Source organism: Monodelphis domestica, chromosome 8, assembly GCF_027887165.1.
Source record: "Monodelphis domestica isolate mMonDom1 chromosome 8, mMonDom1.pri, whole genome shotgun sequence".
NCBI lineage: Eukaryota > Metazoa > Chordata > Mammalia > Didelphimorphia > Didelphidae > Monodelphis > Monodelphis domestica.
The window spans coordinates 2,730,500-2,754,559 of record NC_077234.1 but is presented as its reverse complement, the minus strand read 5'-3'; the positions used below and the strand labels follow the sequence as shown (position 1 = coordinate 2,754,559).

Below are 24,060 nucleotides of genomic sequence, written 5' to 3'. Positions count from 1 at the left end.
CTTGATCTAGATGGTTAAACTAAGGAGGATCTTTTTGTCAAACAAACTCATAGTTCTATTCTTCTTTTAGAAATGAGTATAGTTTCCCCAAAATTATGTTGACTAAAACTATTCTTAGCCACGGCTTTTTTACTAATGGTCTTATTTCTGAAAGACAGATTCTTGCCAGAATTATTTGGCATTCTTGTCACTAATAATGGGAGAATAATTCCAGGGTGAACCCTTGAGTGGGTCAGAAGAACTCAGACTGTAAGACTGTCGTTACAAGAACACTAGGTGGGGGCAGCTGGGTGGCTCAGTGGATGGAGAGCCAGGCCCAGATGCAGAAGGTCCTGGATTCCGATCTGGCCTCAGAAACTTCCTAGCTGTGTGACCCTGGGCAAGTCACTTAACCCCCATTGTTTAGCCCTAACCACTCTTCTGCCTATTGGTTCTAAGGCAGAAGGTAAAGGTTTTTAAAAAAAGGACACTGTGCATAAATTCCTCGAACTGTCCTGGTTGTTTCTGAGATCACTGCAGATTTATGATTGCTGCAGTCTTATTTTGGAAGCCCAAATGACCTTTGAATTTCAGATGATGCCCTGATCAGTGTCCCAAGAAAGGTCACACAGATCCGCCTGCACTGGGCGTCTTTAGAACCCGTCTGCTGCAGTGGCCAGTGAAAGGCCGTAATAGGAATCTTGTTAGGATCAGAGGCAGAACGTAGGGCCCTGGCAGTGAAGATAATGCACTTTTCAGACTTCCAGAAAGCCAACCGCTGTTTGGTGAATGCCAGTGAACACTTGCACTCGGACCTTCACCGAGCGCCTATAGTCACCTGGGTTACACTCCGAAAGCCAAATGCCGTGGTCCACGCAAAGAGTTTGTGAGACTCAAATGCCATCTGGGTACGTTTTCAGTTCAGGGAGCAGGAGAGAGATTCAATCCCCGCTTCGTGCTCTTGGGCCAAGTGAAAACCTAAACGATCTCCGAGATTCTTGTTGTCTCTCCTGGCCTCTCCTCCCCACCCCCCGCCCCCAGAAAGGACCCTCGTGACTTGGAAAGTATTCTGTAGCCTTCTCTAGGGACCCAGGGCTTCCTAAGAGATTCCTTGAGGGCTAAGAGGCAGCATTCGCTGCCAACACATACGCCTTGGATATGTTCTAGACCTGTGGGAGACTCATCTTGAGCTGAGCTTTTAGCTGAGAATTCGTATTCTTTGTGGCCATAAAATCTGCCCCCGCCAACATGAGTCTGTGATGGGGTCAGAGCAGGAGAGCCCTGAAAGTCCCGAGAGTTGTAACTGTGTTGAGTCCTGAGCCACGTCAGAAAGGAGGACTTGATTTCCACAAGAAGGGGACCCGGGAACAGTTCTGAGGGCTGCACAAGCTGGGGGGCTTTGGCTTGTGTTTCCTCATCTCTGTGGTGGTTCCACAGTAAGTATGTCTCCGTGACAGTGAATTGCATGTTGTAACTTATAAAGCTGTAAGTGGTTAACTGGATTAACCGTGTTGAAATCGTAGCCTCATTGGTTGACTATAACCCAGTTTGTCCACAGTCCCTGTGTCCTAACAGCAGCACCCAGAACATGCATGATAGGAGTGGGGGCGATACGCTTGCCATTGATAGAGAACTGCCTGCCTTCCTGTCTCTGTGGCCTCTTCTGTCCCCACCTTTCTTCTGACTTGCGCTTCTGGCGTCTCGCTTAGACTTGCATCCGTGCTTCTTTCAGAGGGTCAGGTACGATGTACCATTTGCCCCCGAGTTCTATTTGGGCATCTTTATGGACTCTTAGCCTCCTGCCTCTCACTTACGAGTTCACGTGCCGGCAGCATTGGTGGTGAGCGGTGCTCCGCGGCAGCTTAGCTTTCTTTGCGGGAAATGGAGAACCTGGCAGGCGCGCGCGTTCCCTCACCGCTGGGCTCTCTGCGCGTGCTTGCTTTTTGCTTGGGCTGCCTTCACTTGTGCTAAATTCTTCAGCTCGCCAAGGACGAGTTAATAGTCATTTTAATACAATTAATACCTTTCAACTAACCCGCAATTCTGCATCTTCGGTGTTCCCGTGACGTCCTTAAGATGCCTCACTTGGATTTTTTCCGGCCATGACTCCAGACTTTCTAAATTTCATGTTTCTTTTGGTGGTTTGCTGTGAAACTGACTCTGACCACGATATATGCAGTAAGACGGGGGAAGGAAGTTGTTTTGGTGGGCGGTCTAGCCAAGAACAACCAGATTTGGCTAAGCTCAACCCCAGCCATTCTTCTGCCCTGAACAAACAGGCTGAGTCCATACGTTTTTCAAAAACGTTCCGTATCTTAAAGATTCGCTTCTTGTCCCAAAGTGCTTCCATGGCCCTTTCTTTTCTGTTTGAGTTCGGTCAAGGCTCTTTACCCCAAAGATGCTACTTGGCAGATCGTCCACAGGTCACATTCCTTCCCTTGAATTTTGTCCCACATAGAATGGTTTCCTCCTGAGACATTGATTATGGCATCCTTTCCTTGACTAAGAGAGAATCTGCCGTGCAAGAGTGGCGGGCATTTCGAGTTTTTAGACAGAACCGAGCCGGACCGAGTTACTGCCGGGTCTCTGAAAATGCAGGTCACTTCGAGGTGATCGTAGTAATTCTGACTTCCGATCGGAATGAAAGCCATTTTGCCCTTCACCTCCACCACAAACTATGCTCGAGATGAGACCAAGCCCTATCTGGGTCACTGAAATGACAACGACAGATGCCCCTGTGGGAGAGTTGGGGGTTTAGAACAAGGAGAGAGTGCTTGGGGGTCTCCAAGGAAACCAAAGGTCTTCTTTCCCCCATTCAAATGTTGGGTCTTGGATCTGAGTTTGCACAGGCTGTAGTCCTAGACAGAACTTGAGAGAAACTGGGACGGTGCCCTTCCTGTTTCCTTCTTCCTTCCTGCCTCTGGAGAAATGAGTAAAACGTAGTCAACTCCAGACAGTCCCTCCCGTGGATGTGGCCTGTGTTGGGTATCACTGTGCACACAGCCTGAGGCAGGTAGGAAAGCCTCATTTTGCTCAAAGACAAAATTAAGGAAGTCGACTCGGACAAATCTGTCCGATTGAGAGGAGTTGCCCTCGGCACTGAGCAGCCTCAACCTCCCATCCCTGCCAATCTAGTCCCTGCTCATGAAGAGTATGTGTGCTACTAAGGGAGGGGCGGAGGCTTGTCCGGGAGTGTGGCCTGTACAGGGCCCAGCTCTGGGGGGGACACCAAGGAAAACCAGAGAGGTCTGGACACATCAGAGGGGGAGGAGGGATCAGGGAAGACCTCAGGCAGAGGAAGGGAGCGATCCCAAAAGACAACAATTAGAATTCATAACAGTGATGATGATAGCTAACATTTCTATAGCACTTTTAGCACTTAGCACTTTACATATTTGTATGTCATTTGATCCTCTCACCAACGGCCCTGGGAGTAAATGTGGTTCTTATTAGGCCCATTTTTCACATGAGAACACCGAGGCATAGACTGGCTAAGTGACTTGCCCTGGATCACATAACTAGAAAGTATCTGATACGGAACTCAGACTTGGGTATCTGGCTCCCAAGTCCAGGGCCCTGTCCACTTTGGCTCCACATAGCAAACTGCCTCCTCATGTCTGTCATCCAAAGATGAAGAAGGAACCATCAGATAGGAAGGGACCCAGGAAGGAGCTATGTGTGAAAGAGAGGGTGTCCAGCGGGAGGACTCGGTCAGCAGTATTTGAGCCTGCACAAGGACATATGAGGTCCCTGGTCACCATGGCGATAGCTGTGGGCTTGGCAAGTAAATTGCAACGGGCTTGAGAGGTCAGTTGGAGGAAGTAAGGAGTTGAGGCAAGCTAGGCTATTCTTTTCCAGGAGCTTGACACTGGGAGGCAAATGAGAGAATGATGCTATGAGGAGATGACCAAGAGAATCCAGGACAACCAGTTTGTTGGTTCTTTCCCCCTGAGCACCTTTGTAGACAGCAGGGAAGGAGCCAGCCAGGCAGTAGGGAACTGGAAGGGGGTGAGGCAGGTGGCCATGAAGGAGGAAACCCCCAAAGGAGACCACCCCAAGGATCTAAGAGGCCAGCCAGTCTGAGCTGGATCTGACCAGCATACCCAGTGAATTATGAAAGTTAAAATTACATCTCAATAATAAAAGTATCATATTTTAGGAGATTTATTAATGATCATTAGAAATCAAGGAATAAAGAGGATATGAAATAAAGACCACGTGCCCGTGGCTGATCAGCCATTTCAAAATCCCCACTCACCACCACCATGCTAGCAGACAGGGCCAAAAAGAGGGAGGAGGAGGCCTACCCACTCAATTTATTCCATCTATTCGGAATAACAGGAAGTCAGTGGGCTCCCAGGAAATGTAGTTCTTTTTTAGGGTAACAGATTTTCAATTATACATTCCTCCTTGAGATCCAGTGGAAGACCAGTCCCTCCAATCAATGGATCTTGTAAACATGATCAACTTTGAAATTACAATAATTTGGGGATAAAAGGAAAAGAGAACAAAACCCATGATTGCTAGGCTCATTGACAACAGCCCAGTTAGGGCATAAGAGTATACATACAAAACAAATGCATTCAACCCCGCACAGTTCAGATCACCACATCCCAAAGTTCACTCTGGATCTTCTGGTGCAGCGTGTGGTCTGGGCAGGCATCTTCATGGCGCCTTCTCCAACGAGTTCACTTTCTGGATTCGGAGAGGTGGCGTGTTCTTATCCTAAATTACTCTCACTAGAATTTAAACTGTGCAGTTTAGAATAACAATGCAGAATGGTCATCACCAGTTCTGGAAGCAGCCAACTTTGTCAAACAGTTCCTTATTTCCCTTGGGATAGCTTGGATAATGAGGACATGGTTCCTGATGGCAAGCCCACTCTTGTCTGTGTCTGCCACTACTTCTAGATTATATCCTTGAGGGCCAAGCAGAAGTCTCATTCCCACTGACCCTCAGACAGCTCTTGGTTCTCCCAAGAAGGTTCTTCTCCAGGATAAATAGGCCCATTTGCTTCCGCCCACCAGCATATAGCAAGAGAACCTCGGTTGTCCTGAACCCATTCCCCTTATCATTACTTCCCACATGGTGCCCAGTCCCCAGTGTGGTCTCCCCAGGGCAGAGGAGAGTCTTTTGCACCTTCCCATTAGCTTTCCTTTCTTGGCTATCATATCATACATAGGAAGCGCACAGCCCACCAAAGACCCTCATTCTTTCTCAATTGAGCACGGATCAACCCGTACTTCCCAAGCCAAGCTGTATTTGTCACGTTGTTTTCTTGAACCCAAGACTTCACACTTCTCCTCTTTGAGACCCATCTGGCTTGGTTCAGCCCCACATTCTAGCCTTTCAAGGTGTTGGCTTTCCTTCAGTTTTGTGTCTAAATGAGGTAAACATCTGAGGCACTCTCCTGAAGGGGGATCTTGAACCACTGATGATGATGCTCTGGGCCTACTGACTGTGTCCCCAGTTCTAAATTCACTGGCTCATACTATTCTCTACCCCTAACCTCTCCACCAGAAGTGGAAGAAACTAGATCCATTCTTTAGCTGAAAGCTAGGCGAACTCTCCTCGGGCCTCCTCCAGGCTCTTAGTAAGCCCATCAGAAGAGGAGGTCCACCAGGGAAGGTAAAGCAGGGTCACCCCAAAATGACCAAGTGAGAGTCACGGACTGGAGGTGAGAGGCTACGTTTTAGCAGTCATTAGGAGGAGTCGTGCCAAGATGCACCAAAAGGGATGACCTGAGACTAACTAGCAAGCAGCAGAATGTTGGGTCAAAACCCACGAGGTCCTGGCATTCCAGAGGAGAACCCCCTTGAAATGGGCCTAGCCAGAATTGAGGTGTCTGCCCCCCCCCAGAGCACCCTGGGATTGGGATTGCTTGGTTTTAAGTACCCAGAGAGATTGAAAAATAAATGATGGCAGTAGTCAATTCACCCCTGTGAATACCTTAAATTAGCCAAGGAGCAGGATGCCCAGATGATTCTCATGTCCCTAATGGTGATTCCTTCAATCCTTTTTGCTTTTGTTCTTGGGAGAGGATTAGAATTGGGTTTGTCAAACCTGGTATCTGAATCTGTCTTAAAGAGAGGAGGAAAAGGATCCCACATTAGAAGCAGAGCTTTGGCACCACACTGGGCAGGGTGGAGGTGCCAGTGCCTACACTGTCTGGGCAGAGGAGAAAGACCAGACCAGGAAGGATTTTGTGATTTTTTTTCTTTCAGAATTCTTAAGAATGCTGCAAAAATGGGTAACTCACGTAAGCAGCTATAAGCAAAGGGGGTAGCATGCCTCGGGAAAGCCAAATCTGGAAACTGGGGTAATTTTCCAAGAATGATCTCATATCTTTATCCCCCGAAGGAGTGAGTGCCAGGGAAAGGGTCTATATTTGGAGTCTCTGGGCCTGCGCTAGAATTTGGACTCAAGATACTTAGCAGCTTTGTCACGCAAGTCCCCATAGGTGAAGAAGCCACCTGGCATCTCTAAATGATCTGCTGCTGCTTTCAACCTGCCCTCCTCCTGGGGGTCTTTTTCACTGTGAATTCCAAGAAGGAAAACAAGCCCACATTGCCCGTGTGAGTGAAGCTGCCCTCGTGCCCCGCCCCCCCAGACCTGCCAGGACCCTTCAGCCTCAGGGGCTCAGCCTGGGAGACACTTAGTAGGCACCAGTCATTGGCATCACTCACTCTCCTTTATCTTTTTTTTCTCCCCTATAACAAGGAAGGGAATAGGGATTCAGTGCCAGGCACTTGTAAGGCAAGTGGCCTGTGGTGCCCTCAGACACATGACCCGAACAGGTTCTGGGAAGAAGATGGACGGGATGCCTTCTGGTAGAGGCTTAGCCAATCAGAAGCCTTCTTTCTCTTCTTAAGTCAAGTAGCAAGATGTCCATTTTCAGCAGCCAGGCCGTACTTCGGATCTTTACCTCTTTGAATGTTCTCTGCTATGCCATGGCTGAATCCAGGGGTTGGGGTAAGGTCAAAAGATCACTTTGTTTTTGGTGAAAATGAAAATTCAGTTCAGTTCTAAACTGCATGTTGTGGTCAAGAGAGTCGGCTTCCCCAGGGCTGCTAGGCTGGGCCGTTGTCCACACCGACGTTAGACCCCCTTTGTTTTGCCCCCTTCTCTTCTTCAGCAGTCACTCAATGGCAAGCGTAAAAAGAACCTCTTTCCCCGAAAGTTCCCCTTCTACAAGAGCAAGGACCAGAGTGAGCAAGAAACGAGTGACCTTGACCGTGAGTATGCGGGCACCAGCCAAGAGCCGCCATCTCTCACCCACGGGAGGCTGTTACCATGGAGACAGTTTCAAGAGCTGCCACAGGTGATGAAGCCAGCTTCCAGCTTGGCACCCAGGGGCTCGTGGCATGTAACCATCAGCGGAATTGTCAGGCTGCCCCCGCACTCATTTGGCTTTCACCTCTGCGGTGATCTCTGTCTACCTTCTAGAACTCCATGCCAAAGCGTTGGGGTCTGTCCACAAGCGGTGGTTCTTTGGTCTCTTTCATGGGGCCGATTCCCTGGAAGCCTTCGAGCCCCTGGGACGTGTGTCTGTAAAGCGTGTTCACCTGCCATGGTCTTGGAACTGTCTCTTGTTGTAGCACCCAGTTTGTACATGACTGACGCCTGTTTTCTTTGATTATCTTTTTATTGCTTGCTCTCTGGGGACTACTCTCTACAGGAGATCCCTGACGACATGGGATCAAAAGGCCTGAGTAAGTGATCCAAATACTCTCATCCATCGACAGACCTGACTTTTCCAGATCGTTCTCAGTGTAGTGGTAGTGGAGCCTCATAACCTAGACTGCTTTTAGGCTTCTCCTGACCACACGCCTGGGTTTTCATTTGCCATAAAACCCATCTTTTCCGTTTTGTTTCTTTCTCTACTTGTCTACCTCCAGGAATCACAACAGCGCTCCTCCGGGTATTCCAAAACACACTTTCCTCTTTGTAACTTTGTTGGCAGTTGAACACTTTGCTCTAGGGTTGGGCTTTTTAAATTGGTGTTTTTAAAAAACTAAAACTAAACCTCCCCGTGTGGATGCTAAGTCCCAATTGAAAGTAGAAGCAAGACTGGGCAAGCCCAGGGTGTCCTGGTTTTCACCCTCAGTTGGAGTCTTTGAGCAAAGGCTGGGTGAGGGTTTATTGGGGCTGTCGGAGAGAGATTTCCTGTTCATGGCATCACTTGCATGGCAAAGCTTCCAAAGGTCCCTTCAAACTCTGTAGATCTCATAAATACCCCCTTAAACCTTTGCTGGTACTGCAGAACTTCAGAGTGAGGAGAGACCTTAGTGGCCATGAAGTTCATTTTCCTTTGGGACTAAATGATGCTGAAAAGCAATCAGCATCCCAGCATTAATGTATAAAATGCAGGATTACCAAGAGGAAAAGAGTTTCAGGAAACTTGCTGTAGGAAGAGGCTCTTAATTTAGAAAGCAAATGAGAGACATGCCAAAGCCTAACCCCTCCGACGGTGCCCTTTTTCAAAGGAGATGGGGAGAAGAGTCCTAGGGGCCAGGCGTACGATTTTCTCTGTTCAGGTGAATTTCCTAGCAAAGGCCATCTTTCTTGTGGCCTTGTGGAGCAAAGTTAACATTCATTTTCTATAGAGGAAAACATTCAAGTTCATCCTTTCTGCATTGCTGTCACGTGAAAAATCTGTCAGGATACCACTGTGGATCTTGTGGTCTGGGCAATCACCTGGTTTCCAGTTTGACTCCAAGTATATAAGCACTGATTATCCTACCACCATCATCCTTCCTCATTGTCCTTTATGGGCCATAATCAAAGTTGTCTTTAAGATTCGGGGCCATTTCGACCTCACTCCTTCCCATTTGAATTTTGTTTTCGGTGGACAGATGACAAGCATTAAATGTCACGATTTCATCATTTTGTTTGCTACCTTTTGCTTTTGGATAAAAGAATAGGAAGTAAATGTGAACAAATTAAAGCCTTTTCCTCTTCCAGAAGCAAAAACCTATAGCAAGTTTTAAAGCATGATTCCTGTGTATGAGGACCCAGTTTGTCTGACTTTTCATGTCTGACTCATTTCTCTAGATTTTTGTGGGAAAAGAATAAGAAACTGCCCATAGAACGGAGTATGATCTCAGATGAGATGTCTTAGTGTCTCTGGATGGTCCAGCGTCTGAGCTAAGGAATTCAGTGAGGTGGCTATTCTGGAGGGCTGGCAGGTGTCCTGCTGACCAGACCATTGAGTTTTAAGAGAATTCTCTTGCATTTTTCCATCCAGGCTCCCCTCAGGCCTCAGTTCTCCTCAGCAATAGCTGAGATCCAGAGAACTACTTGGCTAGAGTGAGATCAGAGGTGAATGTGATGCCCTCCTTTTTTCTTCCTTCCCCAGCTCAGGAGGAGCCTTGGGCAAGTGGGAGTGCTTAGAATTCCTTTTCTATTGATGAGTGGTACTCACATTCTATGCCACCTGCTGTTTGTGGCATTTCGTTGATTTTCACATTGACAGCGATGCCCTCAGGGAAGGTTCTTGGTCAAGTTGCTCGTTCCAGTGTCAAAATGTTCCGATCCTGGGATAGCTTGATGTGAAGATTCAGCATCATGACTCGAGGTTCTTCAGGGAGGTGCTCTTCTCCCCATCTCCAGCCCCCAGGGCCAGAACTAAACATATAGACATACTGCAGGGGGTGAACGCTTAGGGTAGCTTTGCCTTTCGCACTGGCCAGACCTCCAGTGACCACGGCCACCTGTCCCTCCAGGTCCGTGTCTTTGCTGATCAGTGATGGGTAAAGAATGCAGCCTCACTTCGCTACCTACTGCAGTGGGGTTTCTCCGATAATTGTTTTCTGCCTCTTCTAGTCCTAAGAAGTTCATACTTTTCTTTCCAGAGTGGCTTCTCTTTCCTTCCTCCTCACTCTTTTAGAGCTCTGATTCCAGGATACTCATTGGAGGATAAGGTGTAACTGATGCCTTCAAGGACCCTGTTAGTGGTAGGAAATGATCCTCGTTTCTTGAAGGCCATGTCCGTGGGAGGCAGGCTCGAGCAGGTCCTGCGGTGCTAAGAATATCTCCTAGACAACCGTGCCAGCCTTCTAGTAGATCATTTGGGGGATCTGATGAATGTCTGTGCCCTTCCTGCCCTAATCATTGACTGTCCCAAATCAGGTGGTCCGTTCCTCAAAGGAATCCTCTTTCCCCATTACCCTCCATGAGCACCAACAGCAGCTCAGGGCCAGTGAGCGAGCAGAGACACCATCAGAGAGCCATTGGTTGGTGTGATAGTAAGATGTGAAGCTTAGTTTGTAGGGAAAGGATTCCCCCTTAAAGCGGCTGCTTGTTCTAGGGAAAGCACCGTCCGGTCCAGCTCCCTAGCGATGTTGGCCTCTGTTCAGTGTTTACTTTTCAGAATGGTTTATAGCTGTAAGGCACAGCCCCCTCACTTTCGTTTCTGAAGCCGTTACACCTACCTTTTTACATTTTCTTTGAGGTTCCAGAATTTGGGTCTTCAAAAAGACTTTCTCTATAAACTCAAAACAGGAGACAGATGTTCTCTCACCTTAGAGTGAGGAGAAAGGCTTGAGCTGGCCGACCTCAGCCTGTGAAACTGTCCACACACAAAACCTCTGTCTAACTTAATGTCCCCAGAAGACAGAGGCTTCAGTTCCACCTTTCAAGCCCTTCTTCATCCTCTTTTGAAGACTAGTGGTTTGTAAGCTCCATTTAATGTTACTCCAGATCTATTTCCAGTGTCCCTAGATAACTTTTCTTGCCTGGTTTAGGTGTTTTGTGTCTAAAATGGAAATTCATTGTGTAAAGGAAATCAAGAATCATTTTATAGTATCTTTTGCTTGTACGTGCTTTGTATCTCTGTTTTCTGTAATGTCTGCTTGTCTTTATTTTGATACTTTTTCTCAAATTTTCATCAAATTCATGACATTGCAGTTCCTTATTTTTCCATTGTGTTGTAATTTCAGAGCATGTAACTTCTAATGCCAGCGATAGTGAAAGTAGTTACCGTAAGTGTTTTATTACTTATTTCTTTTTAATCCTTTATAATATAATTTGTTTTCCTATATTTCCCTTAATGTTTATTGCAAATGTTGAATGTCAGCTCTTCCATTATAAGGGATCTCCGGAAAAGTACAATGGAAGCAGTTTGTTTAAAACCTCAGCTATTAAGGCATCGGCACGAATTGTTTGAAGAACAATCCCCATTTTTATACCAAGTGCATATATAATATGTCACCACTCTTCAATTGAAGAGAACTTAATTTTTTGTACTTTCATTAAATTATATGACAATTTCTAACAATAGAAATGAAGTCATCTCTGCTTTTAGGTTAATTATAACAACCTAATCTCAGATTTTAAGGCCATTTCCCCTTCTTTGCATGCCACCAAATGGGATTTCTATCAGCTAACCTTTGTTGATTGCCACACATTGTGGCCAAACAAACAAGACCATCAAATAAATAAATTCTAAATGGCATTTAAAATGTGCTAACAGAATCTCTTGTTAATTGGCACTTTAGTCTGGTCCACTTGAGAGCCTTATTTTTTTTTCTTTTAAGATTAAACCTCCAAGAATATTAAGTTGGTTAATAAATTTGGGGAGGAAACGGGGCTGTTTGTTTTAAATCGTAGCATTTTTTTTTTAATTAAAATTGCCTTTCTAACTTCTTTTTACTGCTCTCTAATCTGAAAGTAATCTTGGTTACAGATGAGTATGGTTGTTCAAAAGGTCCACCCTATTAATATGTGTTTTGCTCTTGTGTTTTTCCACGGTGACAGTATATACTTTTCACCCTCATTTTTAGTGGACGAGGCTTGCTTTTACCAGACAGTGTTCCCCTTGACCCATTTTTGACTGAATAGAAAAAATTAATTCTTCTGTAAGGCAGCTCCATTCCTGATGGGGGTGGGGGTGGGGAGCAGAACCTCCCCCATAGACAGGTGACTCAGTAGTCCAAAGAGGTCATGAGAGTATGTACTGTCTCCCTCACCCCACCCACCCACCCCATACATGCATGAGCTTTTTAAGACATGAAGACATCTGGGCCGCATGTTTTTGTCTTAGATTTGTAAGTGTTTTACACGCAATAATTGAAAAATAACTTAGGAAGCGTCTCTTTCATCTGTTTAAGGACTTAGTACCATCCATCAAAAGTTTAAAAAAACCAAGACTTGTGCTCTAGGCTTCTGAAAGAAGGGAAGGTATGGATGGCAATATTTGGGCCAAGATGGGCCTCTCCCCTGCCATTCACTGAATGCTGGTGGCAACAAAGTCTACCCAGTAGAATTCATGGGTTCAAGCACCCCAACAGATTTTCCCAGACAGCTGGCTTTCCTTGCACTGCTTGCCAATAGAAAGGCTACCTCACCCTTGTTTATCTTACAAACTCACGATGTACCCACCGTGGATCTGCTTCGTTTCGACCATCCATAAATTGGAGTTCTGCGTGATTTCATTTTTAGATTTTTTTTACCCACTTTGCCTCATGTAATTATAATTCAGAGACTTTGGAGAATTTTACGTAAGATGCCTTCCAGCACACTAACACTTGAATTTCAGAGGAGGAATGTGGCAGCTGGAGCCTTTGACATTTAGAAAAGCTTTAACTTCAAAGCAGAATGTGTGAGCTCCTTCATTTCATTCCAAGCTGTCTTTCCTTCTTCTGGAGTGGAAAAGACTTGGATCTCGTCTGCACCCGTTTCTGATGTAACAGAAACGGCACGAGTATCAGGCGATTTGTTTTCTCAGTGAGACGCAGCGAGCGACCTCCTTTAGGAGCGATATGGGAAGGCCCTCACCGTCTTCCGTCCTAGAAAGCAAACGTAGCCTGTTTTTCGTCCCCGCCAGAGAGACGATCCCAGTAGGAATGGGCAGCCTCTGTCCGTGGTGCCTTTAATCTGCCCCATAGTGTACCTCTCACCTCCACCCAGTTACCAGAGCTCCAAAGGAGCATAAGAGGCGACTGGGTGTCGGCAGGGCGGTGCTCTTTTGCATTTCTCGGGTTCATCATTTCGATTGGATGGCTTCCCGGGTAGTTCATCTAGAAGAGCACAAGTTTTAGAGGTATAGGTAGACGGGTGGACGGACGGCTAGACGGATATTCGTTCAGGTTCTTTCGAGATTTTCTCATCTGCATTTTAACTTTCTCACAGGTGGTCAAGAAGAATATGTCCTGTCCTATGAGCCAGTGAATCAGCAAGAAGGTTCGTGGAATCCACTGAGTGTAAATGGTCTTCTCTGCACAGAAGCCCGTGTAGCCCTCCCTGACCTTGGAGGAGGAGGCCGCTAGGGTGGGCTTTTAGCCTGGGTGTTTGTGTGAGGACGCCGGGCTCGCCCTCCCTAGCGTTCATGCCCGTACTTCTGTGGGAAGCTTGGGCAGCCACGTGGCCCGGTCAGCAGAGAGGAGAGCCGAGGGTCCGTACCCAACGGGCTTTGCCAGCTGAGCTGTGGCACGTCCAGTAGGATGAAATCCCAGAGTGGAAAGGGCCGAAGGGCTGAGAGCACGGGCAGGCGGGCATTGGTGTGGGAAGAGATCCCCGCGCCCCAAGCTCCGGGGACTCGGCTTCTCCGTTGCTCTCTGCCAAGTCAGACTTCATCTGATCTAGGCACCCCCTTTCAGGGTAGGCATTGATGGGCTGTGGACTGCCCAAGGACGCAGGCAACCAGGATGGGGAAAGGGAAGGCCCAGAAGCCTCGTGGTATCTATTGATCAGTACCGGAGGGGCCGTCACCTGGAAGAGGGCTTCTCCTTGGGCCCCAGGGGCAGATAGAGCAGCAGTGAGTGGGTGATGCCAGGAGACATGGAAGATGGAAGGGAAAGCTTGGTCAGGATGGGAGGGCCTCAAAGTGAACTGTGATGGCTTGGAAGGGGGTATAAAGGATGCCCAGAAGCCTTCAAGAAAACAGCAGGTAGAATGAATTGGATGAATTGGACTGGATCACCGGTTCTGAGGTTCTTTTGTCACGGGAATGACGTGTGAGCTTTGAAAAACAATTGCGGGGGGGGGGGCATTCCTTGCCCAGGGCTGGGAATTGTTCAGAATGGCACTTCGAGGATGATGTGCCTGGCCTTCTTGCTAAGAAAGCCTCTGGCTTAGGGGGACATTCAGATTCACTGCCAGAGCCCCAAAGAGTGGGCCCTACTCCAAGCTGTTGTCAGTGTATTGGGGGGGCCTATCCGATGATAGAACTGGCGCATTGCATGGAGTCAGCTGGCTTTGGGTTGGATGTATTGTGTTAATGCCTTCCTTTGACCGCCTGGGCCTCTGGAAGGGCACTTACTAAACAAGGGAGGGCCCCAAGGGAGATCGGCTTGCTTGTGCGTCTTTAAAAGCAAGAATGAATGCAAGAGTCACGGTGTCTTCTGTGATCTGAAAGGCTTTGAATCAAACCCAGATGGCTTGAAACCAAACAAGACAGAAAACATGCAGTATTGAGAGCTGCGAATTTATCAGTTCTTTATTCTTCATGAATGCAAAGGGTCAGTTGGGGGGAGAGCATCCACTGAGACACGATGGTACAACCCGTGAGCCTGCTATCTCCCAGATACGCCATTTCTGCCTCGTCTCTGCTCACTCAGCCGCCACCTTCGTTCAGCCCTTATCCCCTCAGGCCTCTCCAGGCCGTCATGGAAACCCACATCCCCTGTGACCAAGGGGATGATCTCGCTGGGCAGCAACTCTGGAAAGAACACCGAGGGCCTGGGCCGCTCCAGGACCACCGAGAGGAGACTGGTCTTCAGGGCTCTGTCCCACCAGCTTGTCTATCTTCTAGCCTCACTGGACATGGCTCCCCTTCCTGGCCACACAAGGCCTTCCCCTCCCTGGTCCTTTGTCCCTCCTTATACCCCTATGGCTGAGGCCCCCTTTACCTTTTCTCATCCCTCCCAGACCACTTTGTCATTCCCCGCTTGCTTGCTTTTTTTTCCTTTTAGCCTTTACCTTCCACCTTAGATTCAGTACTATGTCTCAGTTCTAAGGCAGAACAGTGATCAGAGCTAGGCAGTGGGGGTTAAGTGACTTGTCCAGAGTCACACAGCTAAGAAGTGATGGGTCAGAGATCAGATTTGCCCCAGGACCTCCCGTCTCCAAACCTGGCTCTCGATCCACTTTGCCACCTGGCTGCTCCTCTTTCTACTTGATTAACTTTATATTTACGTTGAGTAAATGTTTCTCTGTCCTAACTTTCTCCCCATTGGAATTCCAGCTCACCGTGAGTGGAGGCCATTTCATTACTTGAACTTGTATCCCTCGGATCTGACGTGATAAATAGGCATTTGCCATAAATATTTGTGGAGGATGGAGACTGGCTCGTGAATAGCTGGTTCCATAAGGAAACGCTTCCCTTTGGGCCAACGGCTCGTGTCTGGGTGACGGATGTTCTCTGGTTGCCCTTCCTGCCTGGGAGTTTTTGCCTTCCCACGAAATAACCTGCTAAAACACCACGTAACAAAGCAGTGCCTTGCAGTTCTTGGGCAACCCTGCCTTCCACCCTCCTCCTTTAGCACGAATGTCCACTTGATAGCAGCTCTGATAGGCTGGCAGGTTGGCAGCTCTTTCCTCATCGTCCACCTCAACGTCGTGACCTAGCAGGAACCTCCACGTGTCCTTGCTGCCCACCCATCGTTTCTCCTCCTGGGAAATCAAAGACCATAAAGTGTTCTCACTTGCCTTTGCTCCTCCTCCCCAGACTCCAAGCATCGAAGGAGATCTCAGCCTCCCTGTGTGATGGACCCACCTGCTCCCTCTTGCCCTTGGGGACACTCCTGATGCTTAGAATGGTCTTTTTTCCTTAGAGCGAGCCTAAACTTGACCTCTTTGCCTGAGGCTGGGGTGGAATAAGGTCCAGCTCAACTGGCACGTCTGCTCCCCTGATCTCTTTCTCTGGTTACATATGGCCCAAGCTTGGCCCTAGCACTTCCATAGACCATGCCCAGGGCCCGGGGTCAGGAAGACCTGAACTCGAATCCAGCCTCAGACTCTTGCTAGCTGGGTGACGTGGCCAGGTCAGTTTGCCTGTGTTTCCTCAGCCGCAAAATGGGAGTCTCGACACCTACATCTCAGTTCTTGTGAGGGTCGAGTGAGACCGTGTCTGTAAAGCATCTCGCTCTATGCCTTGTAAAGATTAAAATTTAGGGGAGACGGGGGCACGTAGAAATTAGTTTCTCTCTGCAAGGAGTGTTATATTTTTTAGAGGTTTATTAAGGATTAAAGAAAGTACAGGATAAGGAAAACGTGCCTAGGCCAGAGGCCTAGACAAGACCTCACCTACATTATGGAAAGAGCCACGTCTGCTCCAAAACGGAAGTCCAAAAGAGCGAAAGAGAGCTCAAAAGCCTTTGCCATCAGCTTAAGTACCTTCTCGATGTCGCCCACCTCAGAACTCCGTGAGATTACCAAGCATTTTGGGGAAGTGGAGCAAGGACTTGTGGGGATTGAAGTCCAGAGTTCAAATCTCAGTTTTACAGCCTAGCCACAGAAGGTGCCACATAAATGCTTATGCCTTTCCCCCACTTCTCATCTCCTTGGTTCTTGAGGAAAGCTTCCTTCAGCATCTCAGGACAGACACACACAAAGTGATATTTCCAGCTAGATGCTGTCATCCTTGACTGCTGGCATTACTGCAGGCCTGTGTGGACCCCTCATTAGGAAGGAGGCTATAACCCAGGGATTGCTTGTGATAGGGAATTTATTCAAGAACTCGCCTGAAGGGGGAAGCTGGGTGGCTCAGTGGATGGAGAGCCAGGCCTAGAGCTGGGAGGTCCTGGGTTCCAGTGTGACCTCAGACACTTCCCAGCTGCGTGACCCTGGGCAAGTCACTTAACCCCCATGGCCTAGCCCTCACCACTCTTCTGTCTTAATATGCATACGGATTCCAAGACAGAAGGTGAGGGTTAAAAAAAACAAAACTCGCCTGAAGTGCTTCTCTTCAAAGCACCAATGTGGGTGTCATCCTTGCCGAGGGGTCCCTTGCAGCTCTCGGTGCCAGGCCCTTGCTCGTGTGACAGGCACGTGTACCCCCTAACACCTCCCCAGAAGTGGGTTGTGTTAAAGACGTTCACTTAAGTTCAGTGAAGTTTGTATTTCTTTTGTTTGAGGAATAAAAATCATGTCCTTGATGACTGCATATTCGCCTTAAAAATAACATCTCGACCAGCCCACCCTAACGAAGTCCCCCCATTCCTCCAGGACCTCAGCCAGTGCCATCCCTTTGCCCGCATCCCTTTTCTGCCTTGTTGGTGCAAAAGAGAAGGAGCCTTCTTGTCACCGTTCCTGCTCGTGCCCGCGGTGACAAGGGCCTCTGTGGTCCGTGGAATGCCGTCGCTGGGGGCAGCGGGGGGGGGGGGGGGCGTGGGAAGAGTCCGGCGGGCCCAGCCGTCTCCCCCATAGTGAGTGTCTTCCTTCCTTCTGCCTGTCTAGTGAGTTATACTCGGCCCGTGATCATTTTGGGACCCATGAAAGACAGGATCAATGACGATCTGATCTCAGAATTCCCCGACAAATTTGGATCCTGCGTTCCACGTGAGTACCGGCCGCGGCCTGGCGCGTGGGGGCCCGCCTCTCCTGACCCCCAGGGCAGTTTTCCTTTTCGCTCCTCGGGTCACCCCGCGCTTCCTCTCTTTAAAGACACAACTAGACCAAAGCGGGACTACGAGGTGGACGGGAGAGATTATCACTTTGTAACCTCAAGGGAACAGATGGAGAAGGACATCCAAGACCACAAGTTCATTGAAGCCGGGCAGTACAATGGCCACCTCTACGGCACCAGCGTGCAGTCCGTGCGCGAAGTTGCTGAAAAGGTAATCGGCCTGCGCAGGTTCACCGGGGGGCGGGGGCGGGGGCACGAGTCGGTCGGTATCCAGGTCCGAGCCAGTCAGTCACTTCAGAACTGAGCAAACCCTGGACGCTCAGAGACAGGAATTTGATGGTCCCTGGAATTCTGTCTGTCTCTCCCTCTTTCCCCTCCCCCTCCCTTCCTCTTTCCAAAGTCCCCGTCCGTCCCCCCAGCCTTTATCCATCTTGGCCGCTCGGCACGCTTGGGCACGAGGCCTCTCCTGGGTCTCCTGCCCGCCCGTTCGGGTTTCTCTTTGGTCTGCCCACGAGGGCGGCGGGCGGCAGAGCTTGGCCCGCCGACGGTGCAGGGGAAGAGAAGGGGTGACAGGAGGGAGGCCGGCGGGCCAGGAGCTCCATCTGGGGCATGTCCGTAGACGTGAGCCAAGGCCAGGGCGCCGGGCAGGGCCAGCAGTGCAGCCGAGAAGACTGAGGAGCAGTGGTCGGACAGACACACAGACGGGAGATCCCGGGGAAGGAGCCGGCGGGGGCCAAAATGGCAGCGAATGCTCAGAGAGCTTTGAGGGCTTGCAAGGGGTCCGTGGCCTTGTTCCAGAAGAGGCCGGAGCCTGTAGGAGTTCGGGGGCAGTGACGGGAGAACGGGTGGCCTCGGTCCGCCTGCTAACGCGCCGAGGAGCTTCCTGGGTGGCTTTATTGGAAAGGTGAAAGTGGGCGCCGCACCGCTAGGTGACAGGAAATCCTGAATCCCAACGGGGCCTCCGGGCCTTCCTAGCCGTGTGACCCTGGGCAAGTCACCTAACCGCCCTTCCCTCTCCTCTGCCTTGGAGCCAATACACAGTCTGGGATGGGAGGGGAGAGTTTTCCAAAGGAGAAGCCTGAGCAGAGCCTCATCTTCCTCTGGCGGGGGGTGTGGGAGAGGCTCTAGAAGGCGGGCGGGCTCGGAGAGGACAAGGGCCAGGCCAGAGGCGCAGGGGGCCCACGCTTGGAGCTTCCGCTCTGCCAGCAGCCACCCACAAAGCGTCCTGGGGCCCCGACAGCGAGGCGCGCCCGAGGCCTCGCGATGGCGGCGGCCTCGGCGGCTTCGCTGGGCCCGACAAGTAGAAATCAGCGCCGGGGCCTTTGCTCCCCGCTTCTCTGCTTCAGGGTAAACACTGCATTCTGGACGTCTCGGGAAACGCCATCAAGAGGCTGCAGATCGCCCAGCTCTACCCCATCTCGGTGTTTATCAAGCCCAAATCCGTGGAGAATATCATGTGAGTTCAGACGCCCTGAAGGCTTTCTCTTGGGGGGGGGGGCGTGATCCCGAGGGGGGAGGGGGAGGGAGCGGAAGTCAGGTCCTGACAGCCTCCTCACCCAGACGCCCCGAAGGGGCTGCCCAACCCTGCGTGGAACGGGGGGGGGGGGGGGGGGGGGGCCAGGGAGTGTGGACAGGCCCCTCCCAGGCCGCTCTCGCCTGCACTCGTTCTTCGCTGCTTTGGGGTTTTCAAGCCGGAGGTTTCCGCGGCTTAGACGGATGCTGCAGGGGGGGAAGCCGCTCCTCGGGCACGCCGGACAGGCGCCTTGTGTGTTCTTAGAAGCTGTGTTTCCGCTTTTGCACAGGGAAATGAATAAACGTCTGACTGAGGAACAAGCCAGGAAGACCTTGGAGAGAGCCCTGAAGCTGGAGCAGGAATTCACGGAGCATTTCACGGGTGGGTCCATGGCCATGTGTTTGGTGTCCAGTCTTCCAGCGGGGGCCGAGGGCGAGATTAGACCGAGGGAGGAGCTGTGGTCCGACCCGCCATCCCGGGCCTGGACAGTCCTTGTCCGCCCCTCGCGAGATTTCAGAGGATCCCCGAGGGCTCTGCAAGCGACTTGTCTTTCCGGGCCCCAGCTCCCTTCCTCCTCTGCCCCATTTCCCCGTTTCCCTTTTCTGTTTGGCCATCCTGGGCCAACTCCAACCGTGTTCGCACTCGGTGACCCCAGGAAAGGCAGCGTGTGTGGCGCAAACCCGCGCCATCGTTCCTGCCCCTCTCGGGGCTGTTGGAGCGGGAACGCCTTCTCCATCCGCCTCGCCTCTGGGGCCTCTGGCTGGACGGCAGCAGCCTGATGAGCCGAATGTCCCTCCCAAAGAAGAGAGGCAGAGGAGGCCCCTTTTGTAACCACTGGGCTGAGGAGACGAGATCAGCCGCCGGCCATTGCCTGTCCGAGGCCTCGGCTTCATCCCCGTCTCCTAGTCTGAATGTGGGAAGCCGACTGTCCCCAGCCCCTCCCTTCGCTCGGGCCCTCCTCCTCCTCTGTCCAAGGGGATCTCCAGAAAGTCTGGTGTTGCCCTGTTTGTGCACTGCTGTGCCTGAGGGGAGGCACTCATGCCCTTTCCTCTTCCTTCCAGCCATCGTGCAGGGGGACACACTGGAAGACATTTACAACCAAGTGAAGCAGATCATTGAAGAGCAGGCGGGTCCTTCCATCTGGGTCCCAGCAAAGGAAAAGCTGTGAGGAGGAGCCTTCCGGCCAGCGCCGCGCCGCGCCGCGCCCTGCGCCCTGCCCGCCCGCAGGTCCCCTGCTCTTTGTAAACCTTTCTGTTCACTCCTTTGTATTCTCGTGTATTCCCGTTGGTCTGTTGCCATTTTTCAGGACTGAAGATGGAATGGCCCGACCAGCTGTTCAGGGTTCGGGGGGGCTGGGGAAATGCTGGTCGATTCCTTAATGTTTAAGGGAAAGTCACTTTCAGAGATTTTCAGAAAAGCTTTATATACAGTCTTTTAAAATTTCATAACAAAGGAAGAAAAATGGTCTTCATGGTTTAGGAAATTGTGAGCAACTTGGCACGTCTCCTTTCATAGCATGGTTTGGCCCGAGCTGTTTGCAAGGTTTTTTCTTCTGAATTTGACTCCTTATCAGAGCGAACGGGTTGGTTGGTTGGTTGGTTGGTTGGCTTTACCAGGCAGTGAAGGAAAACCTCTGCTTCGGGGTGTTCTTTTTCATTTCAAGGTGAACGTCTGCATTAACTTCCATAGTTTCACAAGGGATAGCTGTCTCTCTAGGCTTACTTTTGAAGTCTTTCCTCTTGCCTTTTTTCCTTTCTTTTAGTTTTTTTCCTGATACAATTGCTAGGAATAACAATGTTAAATGTTTTTAATCTTGCTCGTATCACACTATTTACAGTGTCTTACAGCCGTGTTTATAGCTAAGGAGCACCCCGTTTTCTGAGTCGAGTCTTCGTGGAGGTGCTAGGAAAGCTTGCCTTCTGCGCAGGGGTCATGAGTTGCTAGGCTGAGTCAGTGCAGACAAAGCCGAGAGCTGACCGTGCTGTCCCAGCAGTCCTTACGGCGTGGCCAGTGTGTTCTTGGGCTCAGATTTTAACGAGTATTTTACCCACGATAACTGCCTATTTTGTTATAATAAATATATATATATATATATATATTAAACTTTCTTTAACTAAAACTCTGTAACTATGGAAACTATTTTCTTTACATAGTTGCACACACACATATATATTTAAAGAATATATATATTTTTCTTTTACCACCTATTCCTAACTTTTTGTTTGGTTTTGAAAATAAATATTAATTAGAGTTGATCTTCCTCAATCATGTGAAATGCAGACAGCTATGGATGGTTGGTTGTTGGGGAAACTAGAAGGAAATGAGTTGCAGGAAAATGCTATGAGCACGTTCTCCCCTTTTCGACACAATGTTCCAGGTGTCTGCTTGCCCCCCGTCCTCCCTTTTCTGGGAGGGAAAAATCAGCCACAGAATTCAAGTCTGGTCCGCTTGCCGCTTCCTTTGCAGCCGAGATCAGCTCCCGAGACCTGGTGCTGCGCCCTCGACTCATCGTAGTCCAACACCAGGAGCACTCCAGGAGCAGAATTCTCTGGTCCTCCCTCTCCGTAGTGCTCGATAGATGGCTGCCCGTTGCTAGTTTGGGGTTGGTTGTTTTTTCTATATGTTTTCTGCAACTTCCTTGTTGTTTTTTCTCAACCACGTGAGGGCTGGTTTGTAAAGAATTATCCGTATCCATTCCATTTGTGGGAAAGGGGAGAACAGCTAATAAACTTGATTGTACCACTGACCTGTCAAACGTGTCTTGAATTCTGCCCCATCCCTTTACCTAGCCGCAGCCCTTTACGAATGGCCCCCCTTGCCAAAGGCTCCGCTCGATGGACAGAGCTGCCTTGTTCTCCAGTGCAGCGCAGGCCCGTCGCCTGGATCCCAAGCGGAAAGAGTGGCCCGTCCGCCTCGTGCTCTGGCCCTGGGAGAGCTTGTATGGACGCCGTCCTCCCCCTTCTGGTCCGTAGTCCGTTTTCTTCTCAGTCGAGGACAAGGAGGGGCCTGCAGCAGGGAGAACCGAGAGTCTGGATTCTCCGGGTGAAGATGGGGCTCCTTTTCTTCCTGGCCTCCGTCCATCCGCCTCCCCGGGCTTTGGGCTTCTCCGGCCCGAGTAAGTGCTTAGCTCAGAGCGTGGAGAAGGGGGCCCGGCCAGCCAGGGTGGGACCGGAGCTGGCCGAAGAGCCTGCTCAGCAGCCAAGTCGCGGGCCCCGGGTCGTTCCAGCGGTCCCCTGCTCGGCTCTAGCATGTGGAGGATTTGAAGCGCGTTTCAAGGGCGCGCTCTGAGATAGCCCCATCCTTCCAATGAGCTGCTTGGCACACAGCCAGTCGAGGGACTCCCGAGTCACCACCTGCTCTAGATCCCGCTGCCGCTGCCGCTGCCTCTCGGAGACGAGCGACGGACCAGCTCGTCGAGGGTTGTGCTTGCCTTCCCATGAGGAAGGGTTGCATCCCTAAAGTCCTTTGCAGAAGGAGCTCGATTTTCTAATCCTAATTAGGTCATTCTAATTTCTAAGCCTTTCTCATTCCATAAGCAGAGAAGCGCATTATCCGTTTAGCCAAAAACCGGTGCTCTGAGGTTTGAAATGCAGAAGACGGTCCGTGGTCAGTGGGAGCCCCTGGAGGTCGCGGCCCTGGGATGTTTGAAGAGCTCCCGGGCCTTTCAGAGTACGTACGGCTGCTGGGCGCGTGAATGGCCAGCCGGGCGTCCAGCCACTAGGGAGGAAGCATCATGGCGGGGGCAGCGAGGTAGCCTGCTGGGTTCCCATCTGGCCACGGACAACCCCATGGCTAGCCCTTGACCCTCTGGCCTGGGAGCTGACCCTCGATCGACTGTAACGAGGAAGAACATCGCAGAAGGAGGTGCCAGTTAGGACAACCAGAAGGAGTTTTGGACTAGAAGTGAAAACCCGGAGGCTGCAGATGGGCTGGCGACCTGGCCTGAGCGGAGAACCCTGCTTGCCCACCTCTTCTGTGACTAAACTCCAGCCCAGCTTGACGGAGAACTTTCGGGCCCGTCTCCGCCTCGGCTCCTTCTCCCACAGGACGTTCGACCCCTCGAAGAGAAAAGCTGGTTTCAGGTGTAGTTTAGAGCTCGCTTTTAGTGGCGCGCTCAGCGCTATGGGAAACGTGCAGGTGTGAGCTGGATACTGAGATTACTCTGGCTGCCTGGGGAGGCCCCGTGACTCCGTGTCCAGGTGGGTAGTTGTTAGGAGTGGCCCCAATAAAGGCAGGTGGCGCACTTCCTGTACCTAGTGCGATGCCTCCCTCACAGTGGAACAGTTCATGAACAGATTGGATGACGGACCCCCTCCCCCCATCATGATGAAATGGTGAACTAAACTGGACAAGATAGAATTGAATTGGAATTAAATTTGGAGTTGACCTCCAGGGGGCCTGTGGGGGCAGAGTAAGTAAGCAGGAGGCTGGAGAGAAAGGGCGGTGCATCTAAGAGACAAAAGCATTCTTTGTGCAATTGAGACAAAGTGGAAGCACTTGGTCTCCACCAAGGGCGTGGGATGCCTCATCTTTAAACTTCAGACTGCCAGATAAAGGTGATTTCTACAACTGCAACCCGCCATCTTGTTTTTCCACAATTCACCCCTTTGATACTCACCCAGAAGTGTCTTGTGAGACTGAAGTGCCGCTCTGAGGTGCTGATGGGAAATGTGGGAGAGAGCAATGGGGACGAGTGCCCACGGCAACCTGTCTGGCCAGGGGGGTGGGGGGGGGTAATTGTTTTTCATTAAGCACGGATGACTCGGGTAAGAGAAAAATGAGGAGTAAAAGGCACAAAAAAGACAAAAATGCAAGTGAGGACGAAGAGGAGAGCTTCTCGTCGGATGCAGCCTGGTCGGGCACCTTGGGAAGAGCTGTCCCCCTCGTGAAGTGCTCTGCTTCTGGGAAGCGTTTTCCCTTGACAATTCTAGATCAAGGGTATCTGCCCTTGACGGCTGCCTCCAAGTTGTCCAGTTCGGGATGTTCTTCCCTGACTGGCTCA

General features: G+C 50.4%; 1 protein-coding gene across 17 annotated transcripts in view; it reads left to right on the top strand.

Moving 5' to 3' along the window:
• DLG1 (discs large MAGUK scaffold protein 1) overlaps positions 1–21,802 on the top strand; it is a 244,764-nt gene extending 222,962 nt beyond the window's left edge. For 5 of the 17 annotated variants that reach the window (XM_056808360.1, XM_056808359.1, XM_056808357.1 and 2 more), the window contains 9 exons: positions 7,115–7,300; positions 7,658–7,691; positions 10,920–10,961; positions 13,111–13,161; positions 17,377–17,478; positions 17,584–17,756; positions 18,892–19,001; positions 19,348–19,439; positions 20,120–21,802. In XM_056808360.1, the coding sequence (XP_056664338.1) occupies positions 7,115–7,300; positions 7,658–7,691; positions 10,920–10,961; positions 13,111–13,161; positions 17,377–17,478; positions 17,584–17,756; positions 18,892–19,001; positions 19,348–19,439; positions 20,120–20,226 (897 nt within the window). In that variant the 3' untranslated portion in view covers positions 20,227–21,802. The remainder of the gene's footprint in view (positions 1–7,114; positions 7,301–7,657; positions 7,692–10,919; positions 10,962–13,110; positions 13,162–17,376; positions 17,479–17,583; positions 17,757–18,891; positions 19,002–19,347; positions 19,440–20,119) is intronic. The other 12 variants (XM_056808371.1, XM_056808370.1, XM_056808366.1 and 9 more) reach the window with 4 other exon arrangements.
• The last annotated feature ends 2,258 nt before the right edge of the window (positions 21,803–24,060 follow it).